The sequence below is a fragment of the Amblyomma americanum genome, chromosome 10, assembly GCF_052857255.1.
Source record: "Amblyomma americanum isolate KBUSLIRL-KWMA chromosome 10, ASM5285725v1, whole genome shotgun sequence".
NCBI classification, from domain to species: Eukaryota; Metazoa; Arthropoda; class Arachnida; order Ixodida; family Ixodidae; genus Amblyomma; species Amblyomma americanum.
The window spans coordinates 77,320,349-77,344,455 of NC_135506.1; the positions used below are offsets into that span (position 1 = coordinate 77,320,349).

At 43.8% G+C, this 24,107-nt stretch overlaps 1 protein-coding gene across 3 annotated transcripts; it reads right to left on the reverse strand.

The window, feature by feature from the left end:
- Positions 1-1,255: 1,255 nt before the first annotated feature.
- Positions 1,256-23,820, reverse strand: LOC144106838 (uncharacterized). Of its 3 annotated transcripts, none has more exons than XM_077639783.1 (4): positions 23,672-23,820; positions 23,474-23,571; positions 16,934-17,103; positions 1,256-1,438 (listed from the first exon to the last, which is right to left on the reverse strand). In XM_077639783.1, exons 1-3 carry the CDS (start codon positions 23,757-23,759, stop codon positions 16,972-16,974), a joined length of 318 nt encoding a protein of 105 aa, XP_077495909.1. In that variant the 5' UTR covers positions 23,760-23,820; the 3' UTR covers positions 1,256-1,438; positions 16,934-16,971. The 3 variants fall into 3 exon arrangements, with proteins under 3 accessions (XP_077495909.1, XP_077495911.1, XP_077495908.1); XM_077639785.1 differs by lacking the exon at positions 1,256-1,438 and adding an exon at positions 11,132-11,336; XM_077639782.1 differs by lacking the exon at positions 1,256-1,438 and adding an exon at positions 11,132-11,403.
- Between the last annotated feature and the right edge of the window lie 287 nt (positions 23,821-24,107).

A 24,107-nucleotide genomic window follows, 5' to 3' on the forward strand; every position in this document is an offset into this window, starting at 1 on the left:
GTAAATTAAAACGATAAAGCAGCGATTATATGGATGTTTTCCATGATTAACATGACACAAAAGTACTCTGACATCACAGCCATCGTTCGGTTGTTGAAACAGATACCGAAACAGCTCGACAGAAAAAATTCGATTATAAATTATTTAGTGGTCGTAGATGAGCGCCACATGGTGATTCATGCATAGTAGTGTCTTCTGCATCATTGCAGAGAAGGAAATATGCTAACAAAATTAGGTGTCTATACTCCTTTAAGAGGCATTACGAGACGACGCAACTTGCGGCACGAGAGCTTAACTTCAAAAATTCTTGTTTCGCTTCAAACAAAAATTAACTCCATAAAAATTTCAGAAATGAAACCCAATAAACTGTTATACGTAACCCGCTATTGCTTATATTTTTACTTGGACCACCTCACGGTGAAATTACCGAGCGTTTTTGGCTCAAAACACTTTTTCAACTTCATTATTTCTTTTACTTTCGATGTACGCAGTTTTATCACCTGCAACATTTGTTTAGGTACTAGACATCTAGACAATCTAAACGGCTATTTTCGAATTTCCATGAGCAAGTTGATAAATAAAAAAACGATAGAAATGGTAGATTTTAATGCATCTTTTTGATTTTTTAAATATATTTCTGCCATATAAAGCTGCATAATCCGAATTTTATCGAAAACCAGAATTGTGCAAATATCAATAAAAAAAATTGTGAAGCATTCTCTAAAATTTGAATTTTTTAATAATTATTTAGCAGTGCCTGGTTGCTCGCCTTTTCTAAATATTCAAACTGCCCTCACCTCATGAATAAACTTTTTCCGGCAAAAATATTTTAGGCTTTGATTACACACATTAGGATAAGTCTCCATCAATTTTTTTGAACAAATTGAAAGATGGTCAAGCGCAATGTCTGGAACTTTTGGCGTGGAATGACACAGACCTAATGTACCTGACCTCGGCCATTGCTTTTTTGCGTGCTGGGAGAGTTGGAACAAGCCAAGAAGTTTGAATTCAGCGAATTTAAAAGAATGTGCAGTACGAATTAAGTGGCTTTAAAATGCATTGAAAATATAGCCAGTCAACCAAAACTTCCAAAGTTATCTGAATTCACCGAAAGTTCGAATTACCGCAAGTTCAATGTACTTCAATCTGTCCTCAATGTCCTTTCATGCGGCACAAATAAGGGCGCAACTGATAACCGCCACCAAGCGCCAGGTTTCTCACCTCTGCGGGAATATGGGGAGAGCTTGTTTGGCCTGCTGCATCGTGGACAAGTAATGGGAGGCCCCCTCAAGCCTGGCCAAAAGCTCCCTGTCTCTTTGGGGCTGAAACTCACTGGAAACAGTGAGCAGCCGTCCGGTCATGATGTCATACACGACACGGTGTGAACTTGCGCGAGTGGCTTCGGTCTCTACGCTGCAGTCTTCTTCTCTCGCATCATCTGGAAGGTGCGCTGCATTTTACCGACCGTCCGAGGAAAAGAAGAAAAAGTGATCTTTCACAGATCTTTCACAAATAAATTAACGACTTGGAGAGAAAAGAATGGTTACACATGAATTATGAGCATAAAAGACCACATGGTATGATTAAATCACTAAAGGATCCATGAACAACTTTGTCGCAGCCTTTCTTTTATCAGCACAAAATGCAATTCTGGTTGCACGATTGCAGAGTTGCTAGACTATGTTAAATATCTGTAACGTGTAGCAGCCCAGAATTTCAGTATTTTCAAGTGAACAAACTATGCAAAGATTTGCCATTAATGTGAACTTATTGTTCCACAGTACCAATACACCATTCACTACTAGATAATGCACAGAAACCAATAATTGATTGCACTTCACCCCTATTTTGACATGCTGCACAGTTATTCGCATAGTGCAGCATGCAGTACTTTTGTGACACAAATATGCACTGCTTCAGTTTTAGCCATTTTCTCGTCTTTGTCTTGAAGGGCTGAGGTATGAGTGTAGGATATATAACACAGCGGATCCGAAGCAAAAGAACATGCCACCCGGAACAAAATGCCGCCAGGGGCTGCAGCACTGTCTATCCACCTTATCCAGGAGACCAGGATAGGGCGGCCACAGGTGGAACAGGACAACGCTAATTGTGGAGCAGCTGGGAAAGGGCTTTGTAGTGCAGTGGATGTGATTGGGTTGTTGCCGATGACGATGACGACATTGCTGATGATGACAACTAAAAGCTTAGGATCATAAGACTTTACAACATTTTAAATTGATGTGTGCGACCACTGGAAGAGACCACTAAGAAGTAGGCTTCCTCTACCTTGAAGGAAGACATGAATATGCACGGAAGCTATGTACATGACGCTGTCTACTCAGTTGTGTATGCTGCAACAAGCTCATTGTAACGGGCCAGAATGGAGCCCTTAGACAAGGTTCACCATGAAAGTAGCTAGCCCAAACAAGCACGGACAAGGCAGGGTCCTGTGAAATTGCTGTGATAGTATAATAAAAACAAGTGCCTCAGATAAACTATCTGAAATAAACGTCACTTACAGGAGATATTTGAATAATGGAAAGTTACTTCTGGAAGCATCTAGGAGCACACACCAAACCTTGCTGTCAGCACGGTAACCCAGTTTAGAGCCCCACGGGACGACATTGTCTCCTAATCCTTCCTGACAATTATCCACGCTTCCCAATTTACCTTGAGTAGCCCTTCCTGTTAGTCGACAGTGCAACTGAGCTGAAAAGCATCATAAGTGCTGTGCCATACAACAAAGTCCACTTGTTGTACCATTTACACAGTAACATAGACATGTGACAGCCCACCGGCCTGCCTTTGCGTATCAAGAAGCTTAAGGTCACTCTAAAGTTCAAGCACCCTTGATACCTCCTGCTGGCTTCAAAAATGCATAATTAAAAACAAAAACAAATGCCCAGCATGACAAGGATAACACCAAGCACTGGAAGCATAGCATGAAGACTCGCAACCAAAAGTACAAAAGAACTTCATGGCCCCTCCTTACAAAGGTATTGCTGCAGCCAGACTAGTTATTAGAGGGGAGAAAAAATAGACGCATGCAAACTACAGCTGGCTGCATAAGCTAGTAGATGAAGACAGATTGGGGAAAAGGACCCTGATTTCTCAAGCATGTGGGCTTGAAAGGAAGCATAGGAGTCTGCTGTTGTTTGCCCGACAAATGCTGCAAAAATATAACTTGAACACACTTCCCAAACAAATTGGCTTTTGAATACGCTTTGTCAAGCACCATTAATCCAAACGAGTTTTAGTTAAACAAATTCAAACACATGGTTCAGTTCAATGAAATAGAGAACACTGAAGAACTGCTTGGGGCTTGACATTTTACTCCGGTTCATAAAGCACTCAATGTTCAATTCAGGTGAGCCAGCTGTCCTTTAAGCAAACAATTCCTTAAAGCACCCTGAGGTTTCTTTAAGCGGCATTTCACAGTACACATCATGCTTAAGAATTCCAGACTTCCCACAAAGTTTTCAAAAACGGTTTTCTTCTTTCTTAGAACTATAGCAGCCAGCAAGCTTTCCCTGAGAAAAGTTGAATGGAGGCTAAATGGTGCCGCATTTTACGTTTAAGGAATTTTTTCGTTTCTGCACCTAAATTAATCAAAATGCACACCCTTGACTAGTCTCTTGTGCTGATTAAAAAAATATGACTGCTTTTATGATAGGTAGGTTAGTTCTTAAAATACGTTTAATTAACACCCTACCATTAACAGGAACAATGAAAAGAGAACGCACACCATAAAGGGTCACAAATAGTGCTTGGTTACACTCTAGAAAAAAAAGAAGATGCAATGCTGGAAACAGTTTTATCTTATCATCATAGGCGGTTTTAAAAGACATTGAAACTCAAGGTACAAATAGTGCCTAAAGTGTAATCAATTACAGCAAATTAAAAAAAATTGCTGAATCTTAATTAAAAATTCTGCTCCCAACATCGCGTGGTCTGCACACCTACTGCATGCTAAAAGAATTATGGTCCTATCTGCCATAGATGCTCAGATATGCTAGTTAGGAATTCATTTTGAGAAAAACAAAGTGCCATTTCTGGCAAAATAATCGAAAGTTCGGACGCCTGATTTTTGGGACAGGCTTGACTATTCGGACTTTTTCGCAGCACCGTGACATGGCCCATAGAGCCAATGTACAAGAGCACTTAAAATTTCGGACGCACCGCAACTGACTGCTCAATTTTTCGGACCTCATTTGCACTCGGCAGAAATATCCAAGTAAGACTTTCTGACGGGCTAGTTGGTACATATTCATTTCTGGAGGCTGTGCGCTAATAAAAGACGTTCACAGGAGAAAGGAGACAACAGAGAAGAAGCACAACTTTCAACTTTAATGACGACAAAAGAAGCCAGGCGCACTTATATACCACCTGTTATCCAGAGATCCAAGCTGCCATATCCAATCTGCCATACACCATAAAAACCCGCAAGTAATATGAGGTTTATTTCCCATAATTAGCATCCTAAATTTCTGCCTCGTACTATTTGCGGATCCAAACAAAAATTTTCGAAGTTTTGATTTCGTTATTGCGGCGTGGCTACGGCTTGGCTTTGCTGTTGGTACGTGGCTATGGCTTGGCTACATTACTCTCGACAAACGACATCACGGTCGTTTTTTGTTGCTGATCCATTGGGTGTGCCGGGGGGTCGTGGTGTGCCGTGTGCCTGTTGACAATGCACATGCTCGCATGTAAGCCACACTTCGTCAAGTGGATGTTTTTTTTTGGGAGCAAGATGTCAGGGTCTCGAAAACAGTACTCGGCTGCTTTCAAGTGAAGTGGTTTTAGCTGCGGAGAACATTGGCAACAGTGCAGCCGAGAGGCAGTTTGGTGTCACTGAGGGAAGCATTCGTGGATGGCAACGACAGAAAGAAGCCCTTTTCGAGTGCAGCGGAACACGGCAAAGCTGTGAAAATGTATTGTGGATGCATGGGAGGCCATCCCAGATCTTGTACGTCGTTCTTTTAAGAAGTGCGGCATCTCGAACGCCCTCGATGGCACGGGAAATGAGTACATTTGGGATGATTTGTCGGACAAAGAAATGTCTGAAGAAAGCGCTGCTGAAGATGAAAGTGATTGAAGTGCGGGATGCGATTTGAATAAATGGCTTCTCTGAGCTTATGTCACTCGTATTACACGCGGGTAAAACTTTTTTTTCATTTCGCGTCTCTAAAACTTCACCTCACATTATATTCGGGTTTGTATTATATGCAGGTTTTTACGGTAATGTGTACAGTGGAATCTCATTCATTCAAACTGCAGGAGAGACCGAAAGCTTGATCAAACAAAACGTTATTCATGCTTAAAGGGAGCCTCTTAGCTTGAGATGCTGGACTTCTGCGCGAGTCGGCACACTGCGTCCGCGTGGTTTCAAATTCGTACTGTTCTTGAATGACTTCCGCCGCACGAACTTGAACAGCAGTCAAAGTTCGCAGAACTCATCTGTGCCGAGTCTTTCGTCTCGAATACGAGAAGAGGTAGCAGCGAAGCGCGTTGGAGGCATACGGCTTCACGGAAACGGCGAGCGTGGGAGGAGATGGTGGTGCATTTCAAAGCGAGGCAAGCATATCCACGGCAAAATGCACCGCAACCCTGAGTCTTCTAATGTAAAACAGTAAACAGCTGGCGTTTCGATGACAGGCAAGATGCCTCTCATTATAAGCAAGCCACCGCAGAGTGCACACCCCCGGATACGATGTTGATTTTGGCTCTAGTTGCTAGGCTTAATGACGAAGGCCAACGCCGACAGAGCACTTGCTCCAGCCATTTCTCAGTTCTTATTGTTTCGCCATCTTCGCGTTGTTGTCCCGGGACCATCGCACTGCGGGTGCAGCGCAGTTCCTGTGGTGGCGTGTTCACTCTCCCGTCTATAGACTTTGTCCCAATCCGTGCGTTCATCGGTGATATGCCAAAGGCAGCACACCCAGGCTGAGCTCGTGAAAGCGACCGCCGCCCGTCATCTTTTGATATGCCGCGCAGCAAAATTTTGTCATGAGGAGCTTTAGAATGTGTGCAATACAACTGATCCCTTCCTCCGGCATAATGGCAAGAAGTTTGTGATTTTTTCGGTAAAATTTGATTTTCTGGATTGCCTGAATTTTCGGTCATTCTCGCGGTCCCTAAGGGGTCCGAAAAATCTGTCGTCGACTGTATTTCGCTTTTATTTACATACTGGCATTAGCAGATGCCTAATAGCCTCCTGGAATGTAATCAGTCTGACCAGAAGCATTGAAATGGTGCTTTTTCAGTGTGCACTGCAGATTTTCCACACATCTGCATTTCTGTAAAGATTCAGTTCGTCTTTGGTTATCCTTCTCCTGCGTGCGCGTTTGTCTTGGGGCTAGGAGTTAGGCTGAGCTCTTGCAATATACATGTAGCAGTCCTTTCACTCCCCACATTGGATTTCATCATGGCTTCAGCCACAGACACAGTGAAGAGAGAGGAATGTTGTTCATTTTGGGCAAGTGCCCATATCATCGAACACAAACTGTTGTTGTTTTGGGTGTTGCCTCGTTGGCAAAATTCAAGCAGCCTCCTGTCCAAAAGCCTTTCATATATAGGAAGTAAGGGCTCGCAAACATGAAGAGGCAGATTGTACCGGTAACGTGGCATAGCCTCACCTCTGGCCTCTGCCGCATTCTGCCGGCACCAAGAATCCCCGCCTGTTAGTCAGCTGGTTGAGTTTAGCACCCATGAATTATAGGAGCTCAATTTAGAGATCAAATCTTGAGTGAGCTTGCCTCTCTCGCCAAGCCATTTTCCAGCAGGACATTTCTGCTTGGCGACCACGTTGTGCAGAGCAATGCCCATGCATTTTTACACATGATTCACGCAATCTGCCTTCTGGACTCCAATGTATCCATACACTTCCGCTTCTTTCAAAGCAGGGAAGATGAAACTGCCACCATAAGACAGCACTGTGGTATAAAGAAGGTTGTGCTGCTGTAGAGACCGCTGGAATAAGATCACCGCAGCTTCAATGTCCATTTCGCCAGCCTTCTTGTTTGTGTTTTTCTGGCAGGTGTGGCTCTGTTTCCAGGCGGGGTATGTTGGGTCACCTTCTTTTGGGCCCCGTTCGCACACGGCGCAAAAATTCTCAGTACAACAAAGTTAACAAGTCCAGTGAACAGTTCAATCACAGTGCTGATGCTGATGTGTGATGAGTGTCTACAGGTCATCCGTGAGCCATCAAATGACACAGTGATGTTGCCTGAATTCTCAAGATTCAACTCCATGTAAACTTCCCAAACTGCTCATGCACAGTAGGAAGTCAACTTTTGGGCCACATGATCCACTGCGAATGTCAACTTCTCGACATATTTCTGCCAAGATGTTTATGTAGCGCAGCATGCTGATATCCTGTCAAGTGCATTGCGCGCATAGCGGGTATGTCTACCCCAAACGGGATCACTGTCTGGTCGGTCTTCATACGTGGTAAGTTTCATCAACATGAAATGTTGCCACAGTCCGTACATGTCAAGATCAGTTTGGCAGCAAGGCCATACTCTTTCTGGATTTATCAATTGTCACGTCACCGTCGCACATTTTGCATTTCACTGATGCCAGCATCTCGTTCGCCAACTACCAACTCTTGTTAACCATCTCATTCGCCAGCGACAATGGAGAATGTTGTGTCGCCAAACACGAAGGTTGTGAAATCTCCAGTTCTATCAAGAATGCCATCCTGTGCTCTGATGCTGCAGCTGATGCCATCCACCAAGTTTCTTCCAATCTTTCTTGTCCATTTCTTCCATCTCACAAAGCCGTAGCATTGGGGTATCATGATCAACGCGACCGCTGTCCGAAAACGTATCTGCGGCCGGCGCTGCCATCAGGCCTAGCCCAATCGGCACTTCGTTACATGCTGGCGAAGGCATATCCAAGATACTCTAGATGTACACAGCGCTCTTCTTGAGATTGCTAATGAGCGATTTTTCCTCCTTTTTTTCGTACCTGTGAGATGTGCGGAACTTCGGCGCTGGCGCTGACATTGTTGAGACACACCAGCGAATGCACTTTGATAAGATTGCCATTGCTTGCGCTCAATAGACGTTTCCAGCAGATGACGCAAGGGGCATCAGCCAATTGGGTACAGTCGACTCCGGTTAGCACGAAGTCCACGGGGACGGCAAAAGCTTTGAATTGAACAAGATTCCAATTAAGCAAGAGCACATAAAAACATCCTTATTTCCAATGAAACCTTGCCAGCGTTCACGAGAAATAGTCTGTCATCTTTCTCTGCTTATTGAATCCTGCAGCAGAAAGCATGTTTTGAAGACTATAAATGTGCCTAAACACTTCTGCTGGATTATTGTCTGCTGGAAAACGCTTCACAACAGCAAGGCCCGCAGCTGCATCTGCAGCCGTCAGATGCAGTGCGTCATGATCGCAGTCATGAACAGATTTGCTGGGCCGAACAATCAGCCCAATTTCACTGTCCGTAAGAGCGTCGCATGTTTCGACTTCATTGTCCATGGCTATAAATTCTTTGAAACGGACGTCACCAAAAGCAACATCAAAATCGGTGCCAACATCGGCGTCAAAATCGGCAACAAGTAGAGAGCACTCTACCGACTCACAGCAAGGAGTTGTCCATGCACAAAATCATTCACTCAAGGCGCTTGTTTTAAAGGACATTAACATTATTGATTATGCCCTGGTCCATAGGCTGCGGGACAGATGCGGTATTTGCAGGAAGGTATGCAATGTGGATAGCACTTAAGATCATGCGCATTGCACTGGTCTACAAGAAAGAGCACTTTCCGGATGAATGACATAACTTTCCAAACCAGCTTCATCAGCCAATCTGGAAATTTCTGACATCATCTACGCCTTCTTGTTTGATGTGTAGTCAACAGGAAGCATTTTCACGCCTTTAAAACATCTTGGCTTGGCAGCTTTCCTCACCACGAGCGGGCGACATAGTTCTGTGCCAGTCATGTTGGCCGCACGAACAGCACTGAAACACTCTCCTTGCTCCGTTTGCCCCCGCCGCATTAATCCGTTTTGAAAGTAAGTCTTCTCAGGGACAAGCCGATAAAAGTGAGCAGACTCATCTGCATTAAAGGTATATTCCGGCTGGTACTCAGCCAAGAATCTCGGAAGCTTTTCGTCCTTCCACATCGAGATTGTTTCAGGATATACTGACGCATTCTCTCCAAATACGCTCTTGAAAACCAGATCATGGCAGTCTTTAAAGCATGTGAGCCATTCATCAGATGAAGCAAAGTCGTCGATCCCCAACATTGCTCTGAGAGATTGGGCTTTCGCAACAATCTCCCCGCTGTTATTCCGTGCTCCTTGAATACATACCAATAGAACCTTCTCTAGCTCCGGATGGCAGCCTGAACGCATTCACTTACGCGACATCTTAAACATGTCGTGCTCAAAAGCATCCCGTATTAAGTGCTTATTCTTAATGAAGTTAGAATGCGTGTTAGGCTTAATGCCATACTTCCGCCCGATACCTTGCTTGGTGGTTCCTTCCTTTTCCACTTCTCTCATAATCTCGACTTTCGTCGCCATGTACAGCATGCGATATGGTCCACGAGTCGCCATGACTGGTACAACCGCTGCATGTGAAGTCCAAATTGTAATCGAAACATGGAACCATCTGCGACAAACAAATGGCCAAAATGACTCCGTCGCCCTGCCATTGCACTGACATATCAGCTATATCAGCTCACTTCAAGCCTCATCTGACCACTTTGAGATGAGCGGTGCTATAGGCACTTACAATGGCAGTGGTGTATTTTGCCGTTTTAAGAAAGTAGCCTCAAGATAGTCAAAATGGTACCAAAAATGACGGTCATGATTATCGATTGAAAAATAACTTTTAATTAAATGACACTTTAAGCTGTTTAACATCGAATTATTGAGTGATATTTCTACAGGAATACATGCAAAAATGACGGGATCAACATTTCACTTCTAATTAATCGAAAATTCTAAGTGAGCAGCTTCAAATTATCGAAGCCGCCTGCAGCAGCCTTCAGCAACCTGCATCGACTAGCGAATAGCATGGCACGTTATGACAGCAAATTGGCGGCATTTTCTTCCTTATCCAGTAAGCATAAAAGAGCAGCAATGACAAAAAATAAAAATGAAAAGCAGCTCTTTCAAATGAGGCCAAGATGGTGGCGATCACTACAGTAGAACGATAATAGCATGTCGTAAAAAAAGCCCTGTTCTTGTGTGAAAATCGACCCAGAGAGAGCATGGATCAAAGTTTTATACTCATTTTACAGCTCAAATATTGACTCTCAAGGTTACAAAATTCACAGACTACACCAAAAAAGCTGCAGATTTTGAAAAGTAAATTTTTAGAAAATCGATTTTTTTTGCAATTTTTTTTGCTCCAAATTTTTTTGCCTTCCCCCTTAAAGAGAGTATAGACACCTAATTTTCATGGCATGTTCTCTTCTCTACAATGAAGCAGAAGACACTACTATGCATGAATAACCATGTGGTATTCGCCTATGGCTGCCAAATAATTTACAATCAAACTTTTCTGTCACGCTGTTTCTGTTTCCATTTCAACAGCCAGACGATGGCTGTGACGTCAAAGTGCAATTATATGTCATATGAGCCTTGGAAAAACGACTATATAATTGCTGCTTCATCGTTTTAATTCACTAGAGCACTGAAACCATCCTTCCTCGAGAGCCGTAATGACAGCGAATGTAGAAGCAGTGATTATATTGCATGCCTCACGTGACCTATAACCACACTTTTACATCACAGCTACCATTCCGCTGTTTAAACCAAAACAGCACGAGAAAGTAATTCGATCATAAATAAATTAGCGGTCGTAGGAAAATACCACACGGTAATTCATGTATAATAATGCCTTATGCATCATTAAAAACAAAAAAACACACCCAAAAGTTAGGTGTCTATACCCCTTCAAAGTACCGACACAACTTCAGAACACACGGCAGAAACGGCCATAAAGACACAACGAATCCACTCATTGTGTCCTCATGCATGCATATCAGCCACATTTTCTGAACTTGCACAAAAGGGTTAAGGCGTGAGCAAAACTTTTACATCCAATGCAGGACACATGAGTCGGCAGAAAGAGAGTCGGACACTGGTTGTCGGCCCTTGCCTCAAACTGTGTGACGAGATCTTGCATGGCAGGCACAGAGCTCTCTAGCAGGGCCACTGACAAGGGCGCCATGCGCTGGCTCATTCACTTCCTCAGCTCCTGGTCCGAGCATGTCTTAGGGCTCAGGTTGAGGTCAATGTGACCCCTCGTGACAAGATACTCAACAAGGTGGGAGGCCGCCAGTGCTTTTGCCTCCTTCTTGGTCCGAGCGCTGCCATTGAACGAAAGGTTGCACGGCCACTTCACGGTCAACGTACATGTCTCACAGAGATGGTGTGCTGGCAAAAAGAAAAAAAAATACAGATGACGCATTTATATAGTCTACGGAGACATTACATTTCAATGAAGCCATGCACCTTACTAGCCCAAACACCACGTTGGCTGGCTGTGCTTTGTGATGATGCGCAAGACATTAGCAAAAGTAAAATGCCATGTGGAATTTACTTACACCTAGTAAGCAGCTCATAACTGAATCTCTCCTCTCACGCTCTTTGAATTCAGCAGTGAAACGATGGATACGATGTCAGTGCTAGTTTACGTCACGTGAGGCACACAAAAACATATTAGCCACTCCTTCATTTATTGTCAATCCAGCTCTTGAACAGGGTGCCACAAGAGTAGCAATGAATCAAAAACGACAAAGCAACAATTATACTGTTTTTTTCAGGCCTCGCATGATAAACTAACGTTCAATATAATGCCCATCATTTTGCTGTTGAAACAGAATTTAATACTGCATGAAATAAATAATTATAAATTATTTAAAAGGTGTAAGCGAATTCCATATGGGGATGTATGTACAGTTGTGCCTCGTTAATACGACCCCTGTTAATATGGACGACTCAAATTATGGACAATTTTTCTTGGGACACAACCTCTTCAAGGTCTTTATGCCAGCCCAGATAGTGGACGGGGGGGAAAATGGACAGAGTCCATTGGGGTCCACGTATTTTTGCCCCTTTAATACGGGCAAAATCTCTACCGCCACAAACAGACAATGTATTTTCTGCATTTTGAGTGCAGGGCACCAGAGGAATACAGTGAAAAAGTGTAAATGACCGAGTGGTGGCATTTTTCTTTTGTGGCAGCATGTTTAACAGTGCGAAGACGCCCAGTAAGCGCACCTTACCATTTTTCGTGTTCCAAGCATGGTTGTGAAGAAATCTCTCTCTGCAGGTTGTAGAACTACATACAAAGCCGCGTTCAGCTCCTGTCTGCCGACAGAGTCCTGGTAAATAGTAGCGGTTCGTGGGGTGTGGACAGATGTAGGAGTTAAGTCATGTTGCCATGAAACGCCATGAAGTGTATCACAGATTACTAGGCATGTCAAGCTGCAGCGCATTATTTTAAGCATAACAGTGACTAAAATAATGGGCTTGTGGGTACTAAAGCAACATCTGATTTCAACTTCACTTCCAGCCACTATGCACAGAAGCAGGCCTTATTCATAGCTAGTTATTTTTCTGAATACTTTTTTCTGCCATCCATTATTTCGAATGACTCGCGTTATAGAGTTTTTTTCGGGAACCAAATGTGCATATTAAAGCATTGAACACACTCGCATATGAACCCCCTCCCCTCTAGTTAGTCCGGGAAAATTTGTTTTTAAACCATCAACTTTTGGTACCGCATTCCTCAGCTTTCAAGCAGATCGCAGTGCAGACCTTGGCAGCTCGCCAAGATGCTGCCCGAATAACATCATAGCGTGTTGATATTTTGACGAGAGCTCCTATCAAAGATGAAGCGACAAGGGGGGGGGGGGGGGGTCTGCTCAGCCAAGACGTGCGGTCTTGACAGAAGTGCTGGCGGTGGTGGCTTGCTTGGCGTGCTGCTGCGCGCCAGCCTTAGAAAGCTGGCGGACGCTCGAGCAATGGAGAGGAGCACAGCAGTTTAAACCAGAACCCTATAAAACATCCTCTACCTGAAGTGCTGTGAAGGAAGCAGGACCTTCAGACCCCAAAGCGATTTGGTAAGCACAAGATCGAAAGCGAAAATGATTAACCCCTCACCACCCTGCATGTTTTTTTAACCTCACGCAAACAATGCACACCTGACCTTGAGGGCCAGTGTTCAGAATGTACGCTTTATCTCGCCACGATTTGCCGGCACCGCTGGCTATCACAAAATGGTCGGAATGCGCTGTTTTCCACCGAAGCATACATCGGCGTACAAGCAGGATAACCGGCATATAGTGGAAAACACCTTAGAACTGAACGATTCAAAACAATGCCAACACGAACACGTCTGACCGCGTGCTTTTGTTGATGATGGATGGACGGACAGACGTAAGTACGGGCTGGCGGCGCATGATGAAATTTTGACACTAAAAAAATACTTGAAACTTTTTCCCACGTAATGCACCCACCCCCCAAATAGACTCCGAAAATAGGTGGGTTCATTACGCGAGTATATACGGTAAATATCTCAGACATTCCAAAAGAAAAAAATGTAAATGAAAATTTGGTGTTTATACTCCTTTAACTCTTTAACTGCCAACCCTGAGCTGTACTTGTCATAAAAGATTGTACCAATATCCCCAATGACTGAGTCACACTCGTCCTGCCCATGTTATGCTGCTCCCAAGACCGAAGACATGTTATGGTCGCCAAATGCGTTGCTTGCAATTTTCAACACCAGAGGGAGACACATCTCCGCGAACAAAACACATTTCGCACCTTTAACGTGTGTTTTAAGCCTGACAACAGTCATTTCCTAATGACATCACACATGAAAAATGCCAATGCCAGCGCTGTCCTGAGAAAAAGAGTTGCTTTTTGAAGCAGTTCAGGCAGCAGCATTACTGACGATCTAAAGTGTTTTCGACAGTGACCAACTTCGTTCAAAAGCTGGAGACGTCTTCAGATGATGGCAACGACGCGCTCGGTAGTGCATGCTTACTAATGATGAAACCTTGTATCTGTTAAGACACAGCAACTTTTATGCACTCTGCAATGTGTTATAGTGCATCGGATGAAATAATTACCACGCTGTATAGTACACTGCAACCCATTACCATGCCATGCACGGAGGGAAAGCCACCCTCAAGAGCAGCTTTCTTTTTAAGGGGGGATGCTAGGTTGAACAGCCAACTTTGGCACCACTGAACCAACTGTGATACAATTTTCAGGGATGGTGTATCTTCTCATTAGACTACATTCAAAATTTCAGCTCCCTAGCTCAAACAGAAAAGAAGTTATGGCTATCATAATAAGCAGTCAGATGTGTCTGCTTAAGAAAACTATCATTTCGAAAACAATGGAGTAATACTAACTGTTGATAATTAGATATCTTCTAGAATGTGTATAGTGCAGGATAAGGCTGGCTACATGTTTTTATACCATTTGTGTAAAAGTTCAATTTTTTGTTGTGATTATATGTCAGACATCTCGAAATATTTTGTGTTAGAAAATATTTAGCCACCTAAAGAGTACCTTACCTTGTTCCTGAGAAAATTCCAGTCGAGAAACCACCTTGAAAGCAGCCTTTGGCAATGCAGTTTGGAAATGATAGTTTTCCTAACAGTTCTAACGGTGTTGTTTTCTCAAAAACTGCAAACTGAGAAAAATGAGCAAAGGTTTCAAACATGCTATTTTATTTTGGGGTAAAAAAAAATATTACTCAAAGTGCCCTGCTTCATAGGTCGGGCCCTCCTCTTCAACACGATGCTGCTCTGTGGCGATTGCTTCTAGCCTTTTTATTCTTTTTTTCAGCTTTAGAGCTGTCTATTGCCCTTGCCTTCACTCGTGAAATACTTTGATGGCCTGCTTGCTGGACGTGCTTCATCGTCTGGACTCCATGTTCTAGTTCCAGCTTTTCAAGCACTCTCTTGATGCCACGTGCAACCTCGTCAAATTCTAGTACAGTCTGCAGTACTATTCTAGTAGCTCTGCAACCTCCACGGTTCTTAGTGATGTAAATTCGGTATTCGGGTAAAGAACCAACATTGGAGTTTCAAAAGTTCACGTCTGTCGCCAGAGGCAGGCATGCAGCCAGGCAGCCATCCAAAAGTAACCACGCGCAGGGAGGATGTGCTTTCAATCGCCCACACAACGGAGAGAAATGGGACGTTGTGTGATCAAGAAGACAGAGGGAGATGAAAAAATGTTAAAGGAAAGTTTGAGGGGCTTTACGTTTACTGCTGCAAGCCAGAAGCGAGGGTGCGGCGAGAGAGCGAAAGCAGCAATCGAGTCATGTGTCCGCCTCGTTTTGGAGAGGCAATGACATGTGCCCCTGAACTTGATGCCCCGTAGCAGATACGCCAACAGAAGAAAGATAAAAACCTTCAAACCAGCGGAGATGGCAGAACAACCCTTGAACCCATAACCACATGCGTGACGCATGATCCAGCGAATGCAGAGCGACCATGCCATTCAGCAAAGAAATAGATGGAGTGACAGTCACCCCGTACTCTTCAATACATGTACCAAAACAGTGCGGGACGAAAATACGAACTTGTAGAAAGTTTCAAAAGATGGCGGCCAGTTCAGGAGCGCCAGCTTTGCGCTCCAGCACGAAATTTTGAACGCACAATAAAGAACGCACCGGTACGTCAGTGACACTGTGGGGGGAAGCACGAAGACAAACCGGTACGTCCGTGACGGCGAAAGGTTTAAACCAGCAATCTAAAACAACTCAAAATTAAAAACACAATTTTTTTTCCGAAAATCCGTATTTTAGTTCCACATCCCCCTTAAACATTTGTCAACTCTAACCAGAAACCAATGAAGTAATACATTTTCAGAATTAGAAGTACACAGATAAATTTACGACTACTTAAAAATTTTTTCAAAGCATCCGAAAATGACTCTCAAGAGGTCCTACTTTCACCACAGCAGTCGCCGGCCTAGACACTCAATAAGATTATTTCGCGCTAAAGAGAACGCAAATGAGACTGGACTCTATAAGCACCACTGAAGTTCTTCAGATCTTGTGCCATCAAGCATAAACCAACCTTTAGAGGAAGCCAAAGTGTCAATAAATGCCTTTGTACCTCCATTCTCAGTCACATTTTTCAAAACCTTGGTGGTTTTGAATCTAGTTTTCTGGATGATTTTTTTCATCAAACTCTTTAGAAAATGTATCAATGAAGTTTCACTGCATTTGCCATCACTACCTCACATTTAAGAGGCTTTCCTTGAAGTACTCAATATTTCATGATTTTCAAGGCTTTGCAAATGGCACTTCAAAAATCAATAGTTTTCAGTAGTGTTACTACAGCCTCTTAGTACTATACACTGAACTTGCATGTACAGCCGGCAGTAAAAGTTTACGGGATGTGGGTGTGTAGAAAAATCAATTCTGGGACCGTCACGTCTCGCGAGCCAACCACATGAAAGGACAGCACGTATGAGGGGCTGTGCATGCTCCATCCATTAATACCAATACCAGGAGGTGGCATGAAACAGCACTGCGATGAATCTGATCCTCAGCACTCACAATCATCAAACTCTTGCTGCCGATTGAGCCAGCAGCACCAAGATCCATGAAACACAAGCTTCCAAAGCTGCGTTTTGATGCGAGATTGACAGTAAAATACGCAACCAGCTGTCCTTCAAAGTGCATGCAGTTCTCAATTCTGTCAAGAAAATGAGCACCTTAGAGTGTATATATATATGTACCTCTCTTGACGCCAGAACCCGCCGGCAAGCAAGAAAAAAATGACCACAAAATTCCATCCAACCCAATCATATGAGGCCTTCCCTACAATAATTTCAGGCCCAACAGCATCCCACCATTCCATTCAAAAACATATTTTGAAGACCTGTGCCCTGAACTGAAAGAATGGAGCCATGCACACATGGAACTTACTCTGTGAGAGAACCACCGTGTATGAAGGCAAGAGCGCCTCATCGCCTTTCAGGATGCACACAGATGTTGTGTACCACAGACTTGGCTCGACCCAATTCTCGCTTCTCAGTCCAGGCGCTAAGTCTCTCACTTGGCACGTGCACTGAGAGGTTTTCCATTCGTGTCAGGTACTGAAAATGTAAAAGCAATCACATGAATTAGCAAAGAAGTTGCAAGAATGTTTGCGCACCTTTGAATTGGAGTCATCAATATTTACGTGCTGAAGCTATAAGGCATCAGGGCTGGAATTTAGTGAGGAAGTTTCTAGGATAAAAAATTTATGACTCATGAAAAACTTACTAAAAAAAAGTTACGACTGCGTGGATCCTCGAGTAATTACATAAAAATCCTAATGTCTTTAATGCTGCAATTTCTAACCACTGCAGCACTTAGTACACAACTGTGTACATGACCGCCAGAAAATAGCAGTTAATTTTTCCACAATACAAAACTAGCTTTAATTAGGTCTAAATATACTGTTAAGGTGGAAAAACCCTTCCTTGAATTTAAATGATGAGTGCAGTCTAAAAGGATATGCCCACTTTGCACAACAACAGCCATACCAACAAGCTGTAAAGGTAAAAAATTTAATTTCTAGAAAACATTCCGAGACAGAATAGGTGACGAGAGCTGCTTGTGCTAATTTAATTAGTGAGGATGGACTATAACAAAATGCCAAGAAAAATTGATGATTGCCTAGCTCTGTTAAGCCAGGATATACGTAGCGTAAGCGCGGCGACATCTGGTTTGGAAGAGTTAATATATGAAAGGTGCTCATTCACTACATGCGTCCTTATTCACTGTTAAACCTGGAGCTTTAGTGGCGGAGTTGTAGCATCTCCGCCTCAAATGCCAAAGGCCCTGGTACGATCCCCAGCCTCGACACAGGGTTTTTTTTATTGAGTGAGTGTGCAGGAGGGGTTGATCACGCGGTTGGCCACGTGGTCGGTCACATAGCGCGGAGCAGCTGCCGGTGACGTGGCGCCGTGGCTGGTCACATGATTGATCACACGGTTGGTCACGTGACCAGTCACGTGGTGCGGTTTCCAGAAGATGCGCAGACCGGCGAGGCGTGCGAGGCGTGCGAGGCATGCGCGGCGGCGGCGCGCCAGCTGTGTGCCGTGTGATGTCACTGCCCCCCGCGCATGCGCAGCACGGCTCTCCAGGAACCACGCGAAACTGCTCAGCCTTGGCACAGAGAAAGGAACAAAGCGTTAGCGACTCACTCTAATGCAGAACAGGAGAAGGCACGACGACGCCACTCTTGACCATGGTCCCAGCTGCCTTGGAAGCTTCAGCTGGGCTTTTTTGCAGCTCCATTTCAGAAGCCCTGGCCATCATGTCATTTGCCTGATCAGACATCAACTGCTGCGTGAAATCCCCAGCATCTCTTCTTTCCCGGTTTTGCTTGAGTTGTTGAGTTGAACCCTTGATGTCGGGAGCAGCTACACCCGGCCTTTTCTGTGGCTGTTGTGCAGAGCCAGCGATGTTGAAAACTCGCAGATCCTGAGAACAGACCGAAAGGCAGCAATGTCTACACATCCCGTCCATATCTAAATCTGCCATCCCATACTGCCTTGGTCGGATTTGATTCTTCTTTTGGATTTGCTTATCACCAATGTAAAGCTGTACTAATGGCACCCTTTGAATATACTTCTGCTACGTGAGAAGGACAGTCGTCCTCACTTTTCATGACCTTCCGAGTCTTCCGGGCTGCCGCATCTGCTCCTGCTGTGCAACCCAAAAGCAAGCCATGTAGACAAAAGACTTATGACCGGAGGTGTACATACAAGGCGCAATATTGCATGCTATGATTGTGATGCTACGTTTGTAAGCAGACATCAATGATTTCCCGAACAGAGCGATGCAACAGTCCACCGCAAGCCCCCTGCAATGACACCCAGCTTGTGGGTGGAAGGAAGCTGGAAAGAGTGAAAGTTAACATTCCTCCACTTTTGAACAGAGACAAGTCAGTCTACTTGATGGCAAGAGTGCATACTGTCATTTTCGGGGAGCCACCTCCCGTTCTGCCCTCTTCAAAAAGTGTGTCGGCAATCCGTTCAGCAACTGCTTGCAGGCTCGGCCAAAACAATCCTGCAATGCAGACTATCCACATTACAAACATAGCCACCCGTTTACCTTGTTACCAAGGATAACCACGGACACGTTTGCAATAGGAAGCACAGTAGCATATGGCCCTGCAGAAATAATTTAGCCAAAGTACAGTCTATATAGTGCAGCTCCTAAGAAAGCATTTCTTGAAGACTCAGCTACCTGAAGCACAGAGTTTGTACTCTCAAACCTGCCGTCAATAATTTAGGCCCCCGAGTAAGTAGAATTTTTGGAGACAAAAGGTATTAAGTTTTGCAATTGTTAACATTGCTTTCTACTTCAGTTGGAATCTGTGTAGCAGTGCACTAAACCTTCCGTGCTTATCCTCTTGGAAATTTCCTTTAGCATCATTCAAAAATTCATTCATTCACAATTATGTGCCTCATTCCTTGGCACAGAGGAAAACATCTTTTTAAGGAGGAAGCTTATAAACGAAAGAGCCCAATTTTTTAGTGTGCTACACATCTAGAACCATGGTGCCAAATGTTCTTGACCATCTTATAATGGAGACCATACAAACAACTGAAAGTACCTTGGCTTGTTAGTAAAGGCTTTTTGAGTTGGGTGCCTAAGTCTACTTAGGTAATATGGTACTTGCGAAGTATGTACACAAGTTCCGGAAAGAATTGTAAACCATGAGATTTAACATCCCAAAGCAGCAGCACATTGTCTATGAGGGATGCAGTAGTGAAGGGCTCTGGATTAATTTAGACCACCCCCGGTTCTCCGACTTGCGCAGACATCGCAATGCACAAAGGCACCTTTTGCGTTTCGCCTCAATCGAAGCATAGCCACCATTGCGGGAAATGGACCCAGAAAGATTACGAGTGCCTACATGGACCAATTTTCATGAAAGGATTATTAGAGGAGGCAGTGCCACAAACACTTTAAAACCAGTGTTACAAGGAAACGTTTGATACAAGGTACTTTGCAAATGAGGATGAAACAGACCTCTTTCTGCAAATGAGGTCTATAGATCGTAATTCAAAACTTTAAACTTGTAGTTCACTGGCAACAAAACTAAGAAGTTAAGTCTTCACTGATATTTAGTCTGTAACTAGTTTCCAACCAACGAAGCTTATGCTGAAACAGACAGGAAGTATCTGTGAGCCCATGAAAGTGCTTTTAGTTGGTAATTTTTAGTCTACACATGAGCTTTCTTGAGATTAAAATTACGTTAGCTCTTGTTTACAAGCTGCTTAAAAAAATATATTAAAGGTAAAACATCTTGATTAGTGGATTCCTGGGATCAAAATTTGAATTCCATCTACTCAGGTTTGTCAAGGCACACAACTACGACCCTCGTTAAACTGACTCAGAGGTTCTTAAGTGAGGATCGGAAGCCACAAAAAAGTCAGCTATCTTCCAAGAGCTTCGTGGCTACTCTTCAACTCCTCACTAGGGAAGAAGGTGCTATATTAAGCCACATGCAAATTCAATACTAATGGCTACCCCAGTACACATACTATATACTATGGCTTCCCAGACACCCTCGCTGCCACTTTTGAGGGGCCACGTACATACAGAATGCAGGACTGGCCCCACACAAGACCACTAACAACCAACGCCTTACACTGCCTCCCCTTTCTTAGAAGAATGGCCAGAGCATCAAATTTGGTGCTGGAAATGAAGTTGCTCTCTCTCCATCTGCTATCATCTTTGGTGACACGTGCCAAAAACCCTGGCATGCCACTCACACACAGAACATCAAACATACAAGCCCTTGCATCCGCTAGAGACTCCTTCTTCAATGATGACAGAGCATCAACAGTCAGATGTTGCGGCCAAGAGACCGAGATTTCAGTCTTCCATTTTGATAAACCACCTGCAAGATAGTACAGTGGTGACTTAACCAGTATCGCATCACCTGAAAATTTCTGAAGAATACTGACAGTTCATGCATGTTAGTACACATGTAAGTAGTCATCCAGAAAGCAGTCAGTGTCCACAACCACACAAACAACTAGCTAAAAATTTCAAACAACCATCAAACGCAATCTATTTAAATGTGGGTGCAGTAACCTCACTGGGTGCAGCAACATAACATGAGCCTCACCTAGGTGAAGCTTGGGTTTTGTGTGTGCACTTTTCTGGAGCTGGCGATTTCCATTTTGCGCAACAATTGTCCTGAAGAGGATGCACATTACCCTTTTCATAAACTACTGAGCCAATGGTTTTGCTGCTCTCTCAAGGTTTAGAAAGTTGTCTGTGCAATGACAAAGCCATGTCAGGCAAGCAGTATGAACAGCGCAACAAGAATTTACCAACCCTTAAACCTCTCCTAGCAATTTCAGTTGCTAAAAAATTCAGAGACGACAAACAGCAAGATGTCGATCTTCAGCCACTTGCAATAGCCTTTCCAGTTCTGCCATAAACCCTTCCAGGCACCACTTGCCAATCCTCTTCCAGAAAATCTTTTTTTGTGTCTAAAGACTCAATGCCAGTCTTAAGAACGCCAACTAGGTTAGCAATGCAAAACGCAAAATAGCTACTCCTTTGGAGGCATGTATTAAATTCCGTCCAAAGAGTCACACTAGATAGAAATCGTAACGTTGAGACACCCGGATCTGTCAAACGAGTAATTGGTGGACCACAGGATTACATTCTTTATTAAATTGAAACGATGCTAGAAAGGCAGGAAAAAATATATTACAGCCGAAAAAAATATCTGCGGGCAAATGGCAAAGGACATGTCACCAGGATCCAAGTTCTGAGAAATATTATTTACTGTGTTCACTCGCAATCATGAAAAATCATCCCAGTTTTAAATATCAAGAAAGTTCGATTCCCCTGAAGCAAAGAAATTGCAGCAACCTCTGCACACTCCCTGAAAATCCTGTGCATTCACATTGCACACAACTATGCAAAGGAACCCAAAAAGGTGAAATACACCCGCTATAACAAGCAGCATCTCCCTCTCTCATTACATTCATATTCATGCAAAAACCAACCTGTGCACTTTCAATCAGGGACTGCACAACAGTAACAATGAATATATACGTTACTAAGAGAATGAAAAAAAACAAATTAGGCCACAATGCACCAGAAGCATGCATCTTGCAGTATGACTTCCTCGTTCCAGCTAAAAATTTTCTATGCATTACAGTTCCTTTGTGCATTTGTGTGTGATTTGTTTTCCACACATTACAGTTCTTTTTTGTCATAAGGAAGACTGTTGAGTTTTGAACTTCATGTATATGCATGTTGTTTGCTACAAGCGTGTTTTGTCTCTATGAATTTCCTGTACGTATGTATCTATATTACTTGTTCATGTGTTGATGTTGAAGTTTCATGAACGATTTTATCTTCTACAAGCGAAAGAGTACATGTTGAATCGTAAGTTATGGTTCCAGTTAAGTGAGCTGTCTTGTGTCTTGCCTTTGTGTATGTGTATGTTGTAACTTGACTGTGTCACGTAAATTAAGGTTATAAATACCAGTGTCTTCGTCAAATAAAGACTTGCAGACAAAGCAAATTTACACTACAAATGTAACCATAAATATGTCAAAAGCTGGGCGGGCACAATCAAGACGTCCAAAATGCATGTGCATGCACATGGTGCATGTCATAAACAAGTAACAACAAATCAATGCTGCGCTGCAGTTGAATTAATCACTACAGATCACCACATCCATGAAAATTCAAAACACGAAGTGAAAATAATGAAAGGAGTGCTGTTGCATCAATTACGAAGTGAGACCGGAGGATACTTAGAATGCGTTTACAGGGTGACTGCACAGTGCATGTAATCGGCCATGAGTTATTCAAAGGAAATCAATGACGCAACACTGCCGCGGCTTGCTTGAGCTAGTCGTTATACATCATAAACAACACAGGAATGCCAGAATGATGCCGAAGTTACACCGCAATTAAAGCTATACACTTTCAATAAATCACAATTGCTAAAGAATTCAATATTGTTGCGGGAAAGAATATATTTACAGCTATATGTACACAAGCGAAGTAACAGCTACGAGCGGCACTCAGAACACAGCCAGAACTTCGTCTTCGTCCATTCGTTCACTCGCTCAATGCCGTTGTTGTCGTCTACCCGCTTCAATATAGAGGAAAATTAACGAAATCTGCGCTCTTCATCGTATCAGTCAAGAAAGCCCGGTGGCATCAGTTTTTCAAGCGACTGAAACAGAGAAAATTCACTTCAGATACTGTAGAAAAAGTTTATGCATTTTGTGTGGCAAGTTCTCTCTGCATTTATGGCCGCGGTTGGTTTTTCGAGCAGCAGTTTCTGAACCGTGGGCACTCGGTGTGTGATAGAGAGAACGCAGGCGGCCCGTGTTCTGTACCGTGGAAATGGCTCAGGATAAACTGAACACGACTCGCGCGGTATTTGCGAAAATTTAGCGAACAGAATTCGCCAGCGCGACTCACCTTGGCAAACCGGCGCGTCGTGACGCTGTGACCTTCGCCGCCTCTTTTCATTGACACAGAATCGAATTCTTGGAGCAGGCTGGCAGGGTTCGTGGTCCCTGAAACAATGACAACACCCACACACAATATAAGCGCTATTGGCGCCGATGTGACGCCGCTGCTAGCTTCAAAGGTTAGAACGTCGCTAATGAACCGCACCGCTTTCGACGACAGCGGCAGAAATCTTCGGACTCTTGCCTGGGCGACACATGTGGTCCGAATACATGGTTCGAGCGGTATTCTGCATTAGCCGGCATCCGCAAGAACGTGAGGCAGTCGAGTACAGCCGAACGCGGACACGTTCATCCCAAACTGTACAACACGCGACCTGATACACAGCTACCACGCGCGCCATGTGCGAAACCGCGTGACCACGTTGTATTTTTTTTTTTGGCCGGGGTTATCACGTGACCATAACAAAGTAGCGGCAGCTGACTGACGGAGCCATAGAGCTATTACTAAGTTCTGTCAGTTTCGTGGTTTCGTTCTGCGCACGGTGGTTTCCTGCACAGCAAGTTACGCCGAAGTACCGCCGCGTCAGCACTCACAGAATGTTAAGCGTATCAGTGCGAGGCATCGACAGCGTCTCACTGAT

What these genes read in the sequence shown, in the direction of transcription:
- LOC144106838 (XM_077639783.1), bottom strand. Translation starts at nt 23,759, where the DNA reads ATGCAGAATACCGCTCGAACCATGTATTCGGACCACATGTGTCGCCCA. An exon ending in TGCCGCTGTCGTCGAAAGCG is followed by an intron (nt 23,572 to 23,671) that starts GTGCGGTTCATT and finishes TCATTGTTTCAG; the next exon opens with GGACCACGAACCCTGCCAGC. An exon ending in CGACGCGCCGGTTTGCCAAG is followed by an intron (nt 17,104 to 23,473) that starts GTGAGTCGCGCT and finishes TTACATTTTCAG; the next exon opens with TACCTGACACGAATGGAAAA.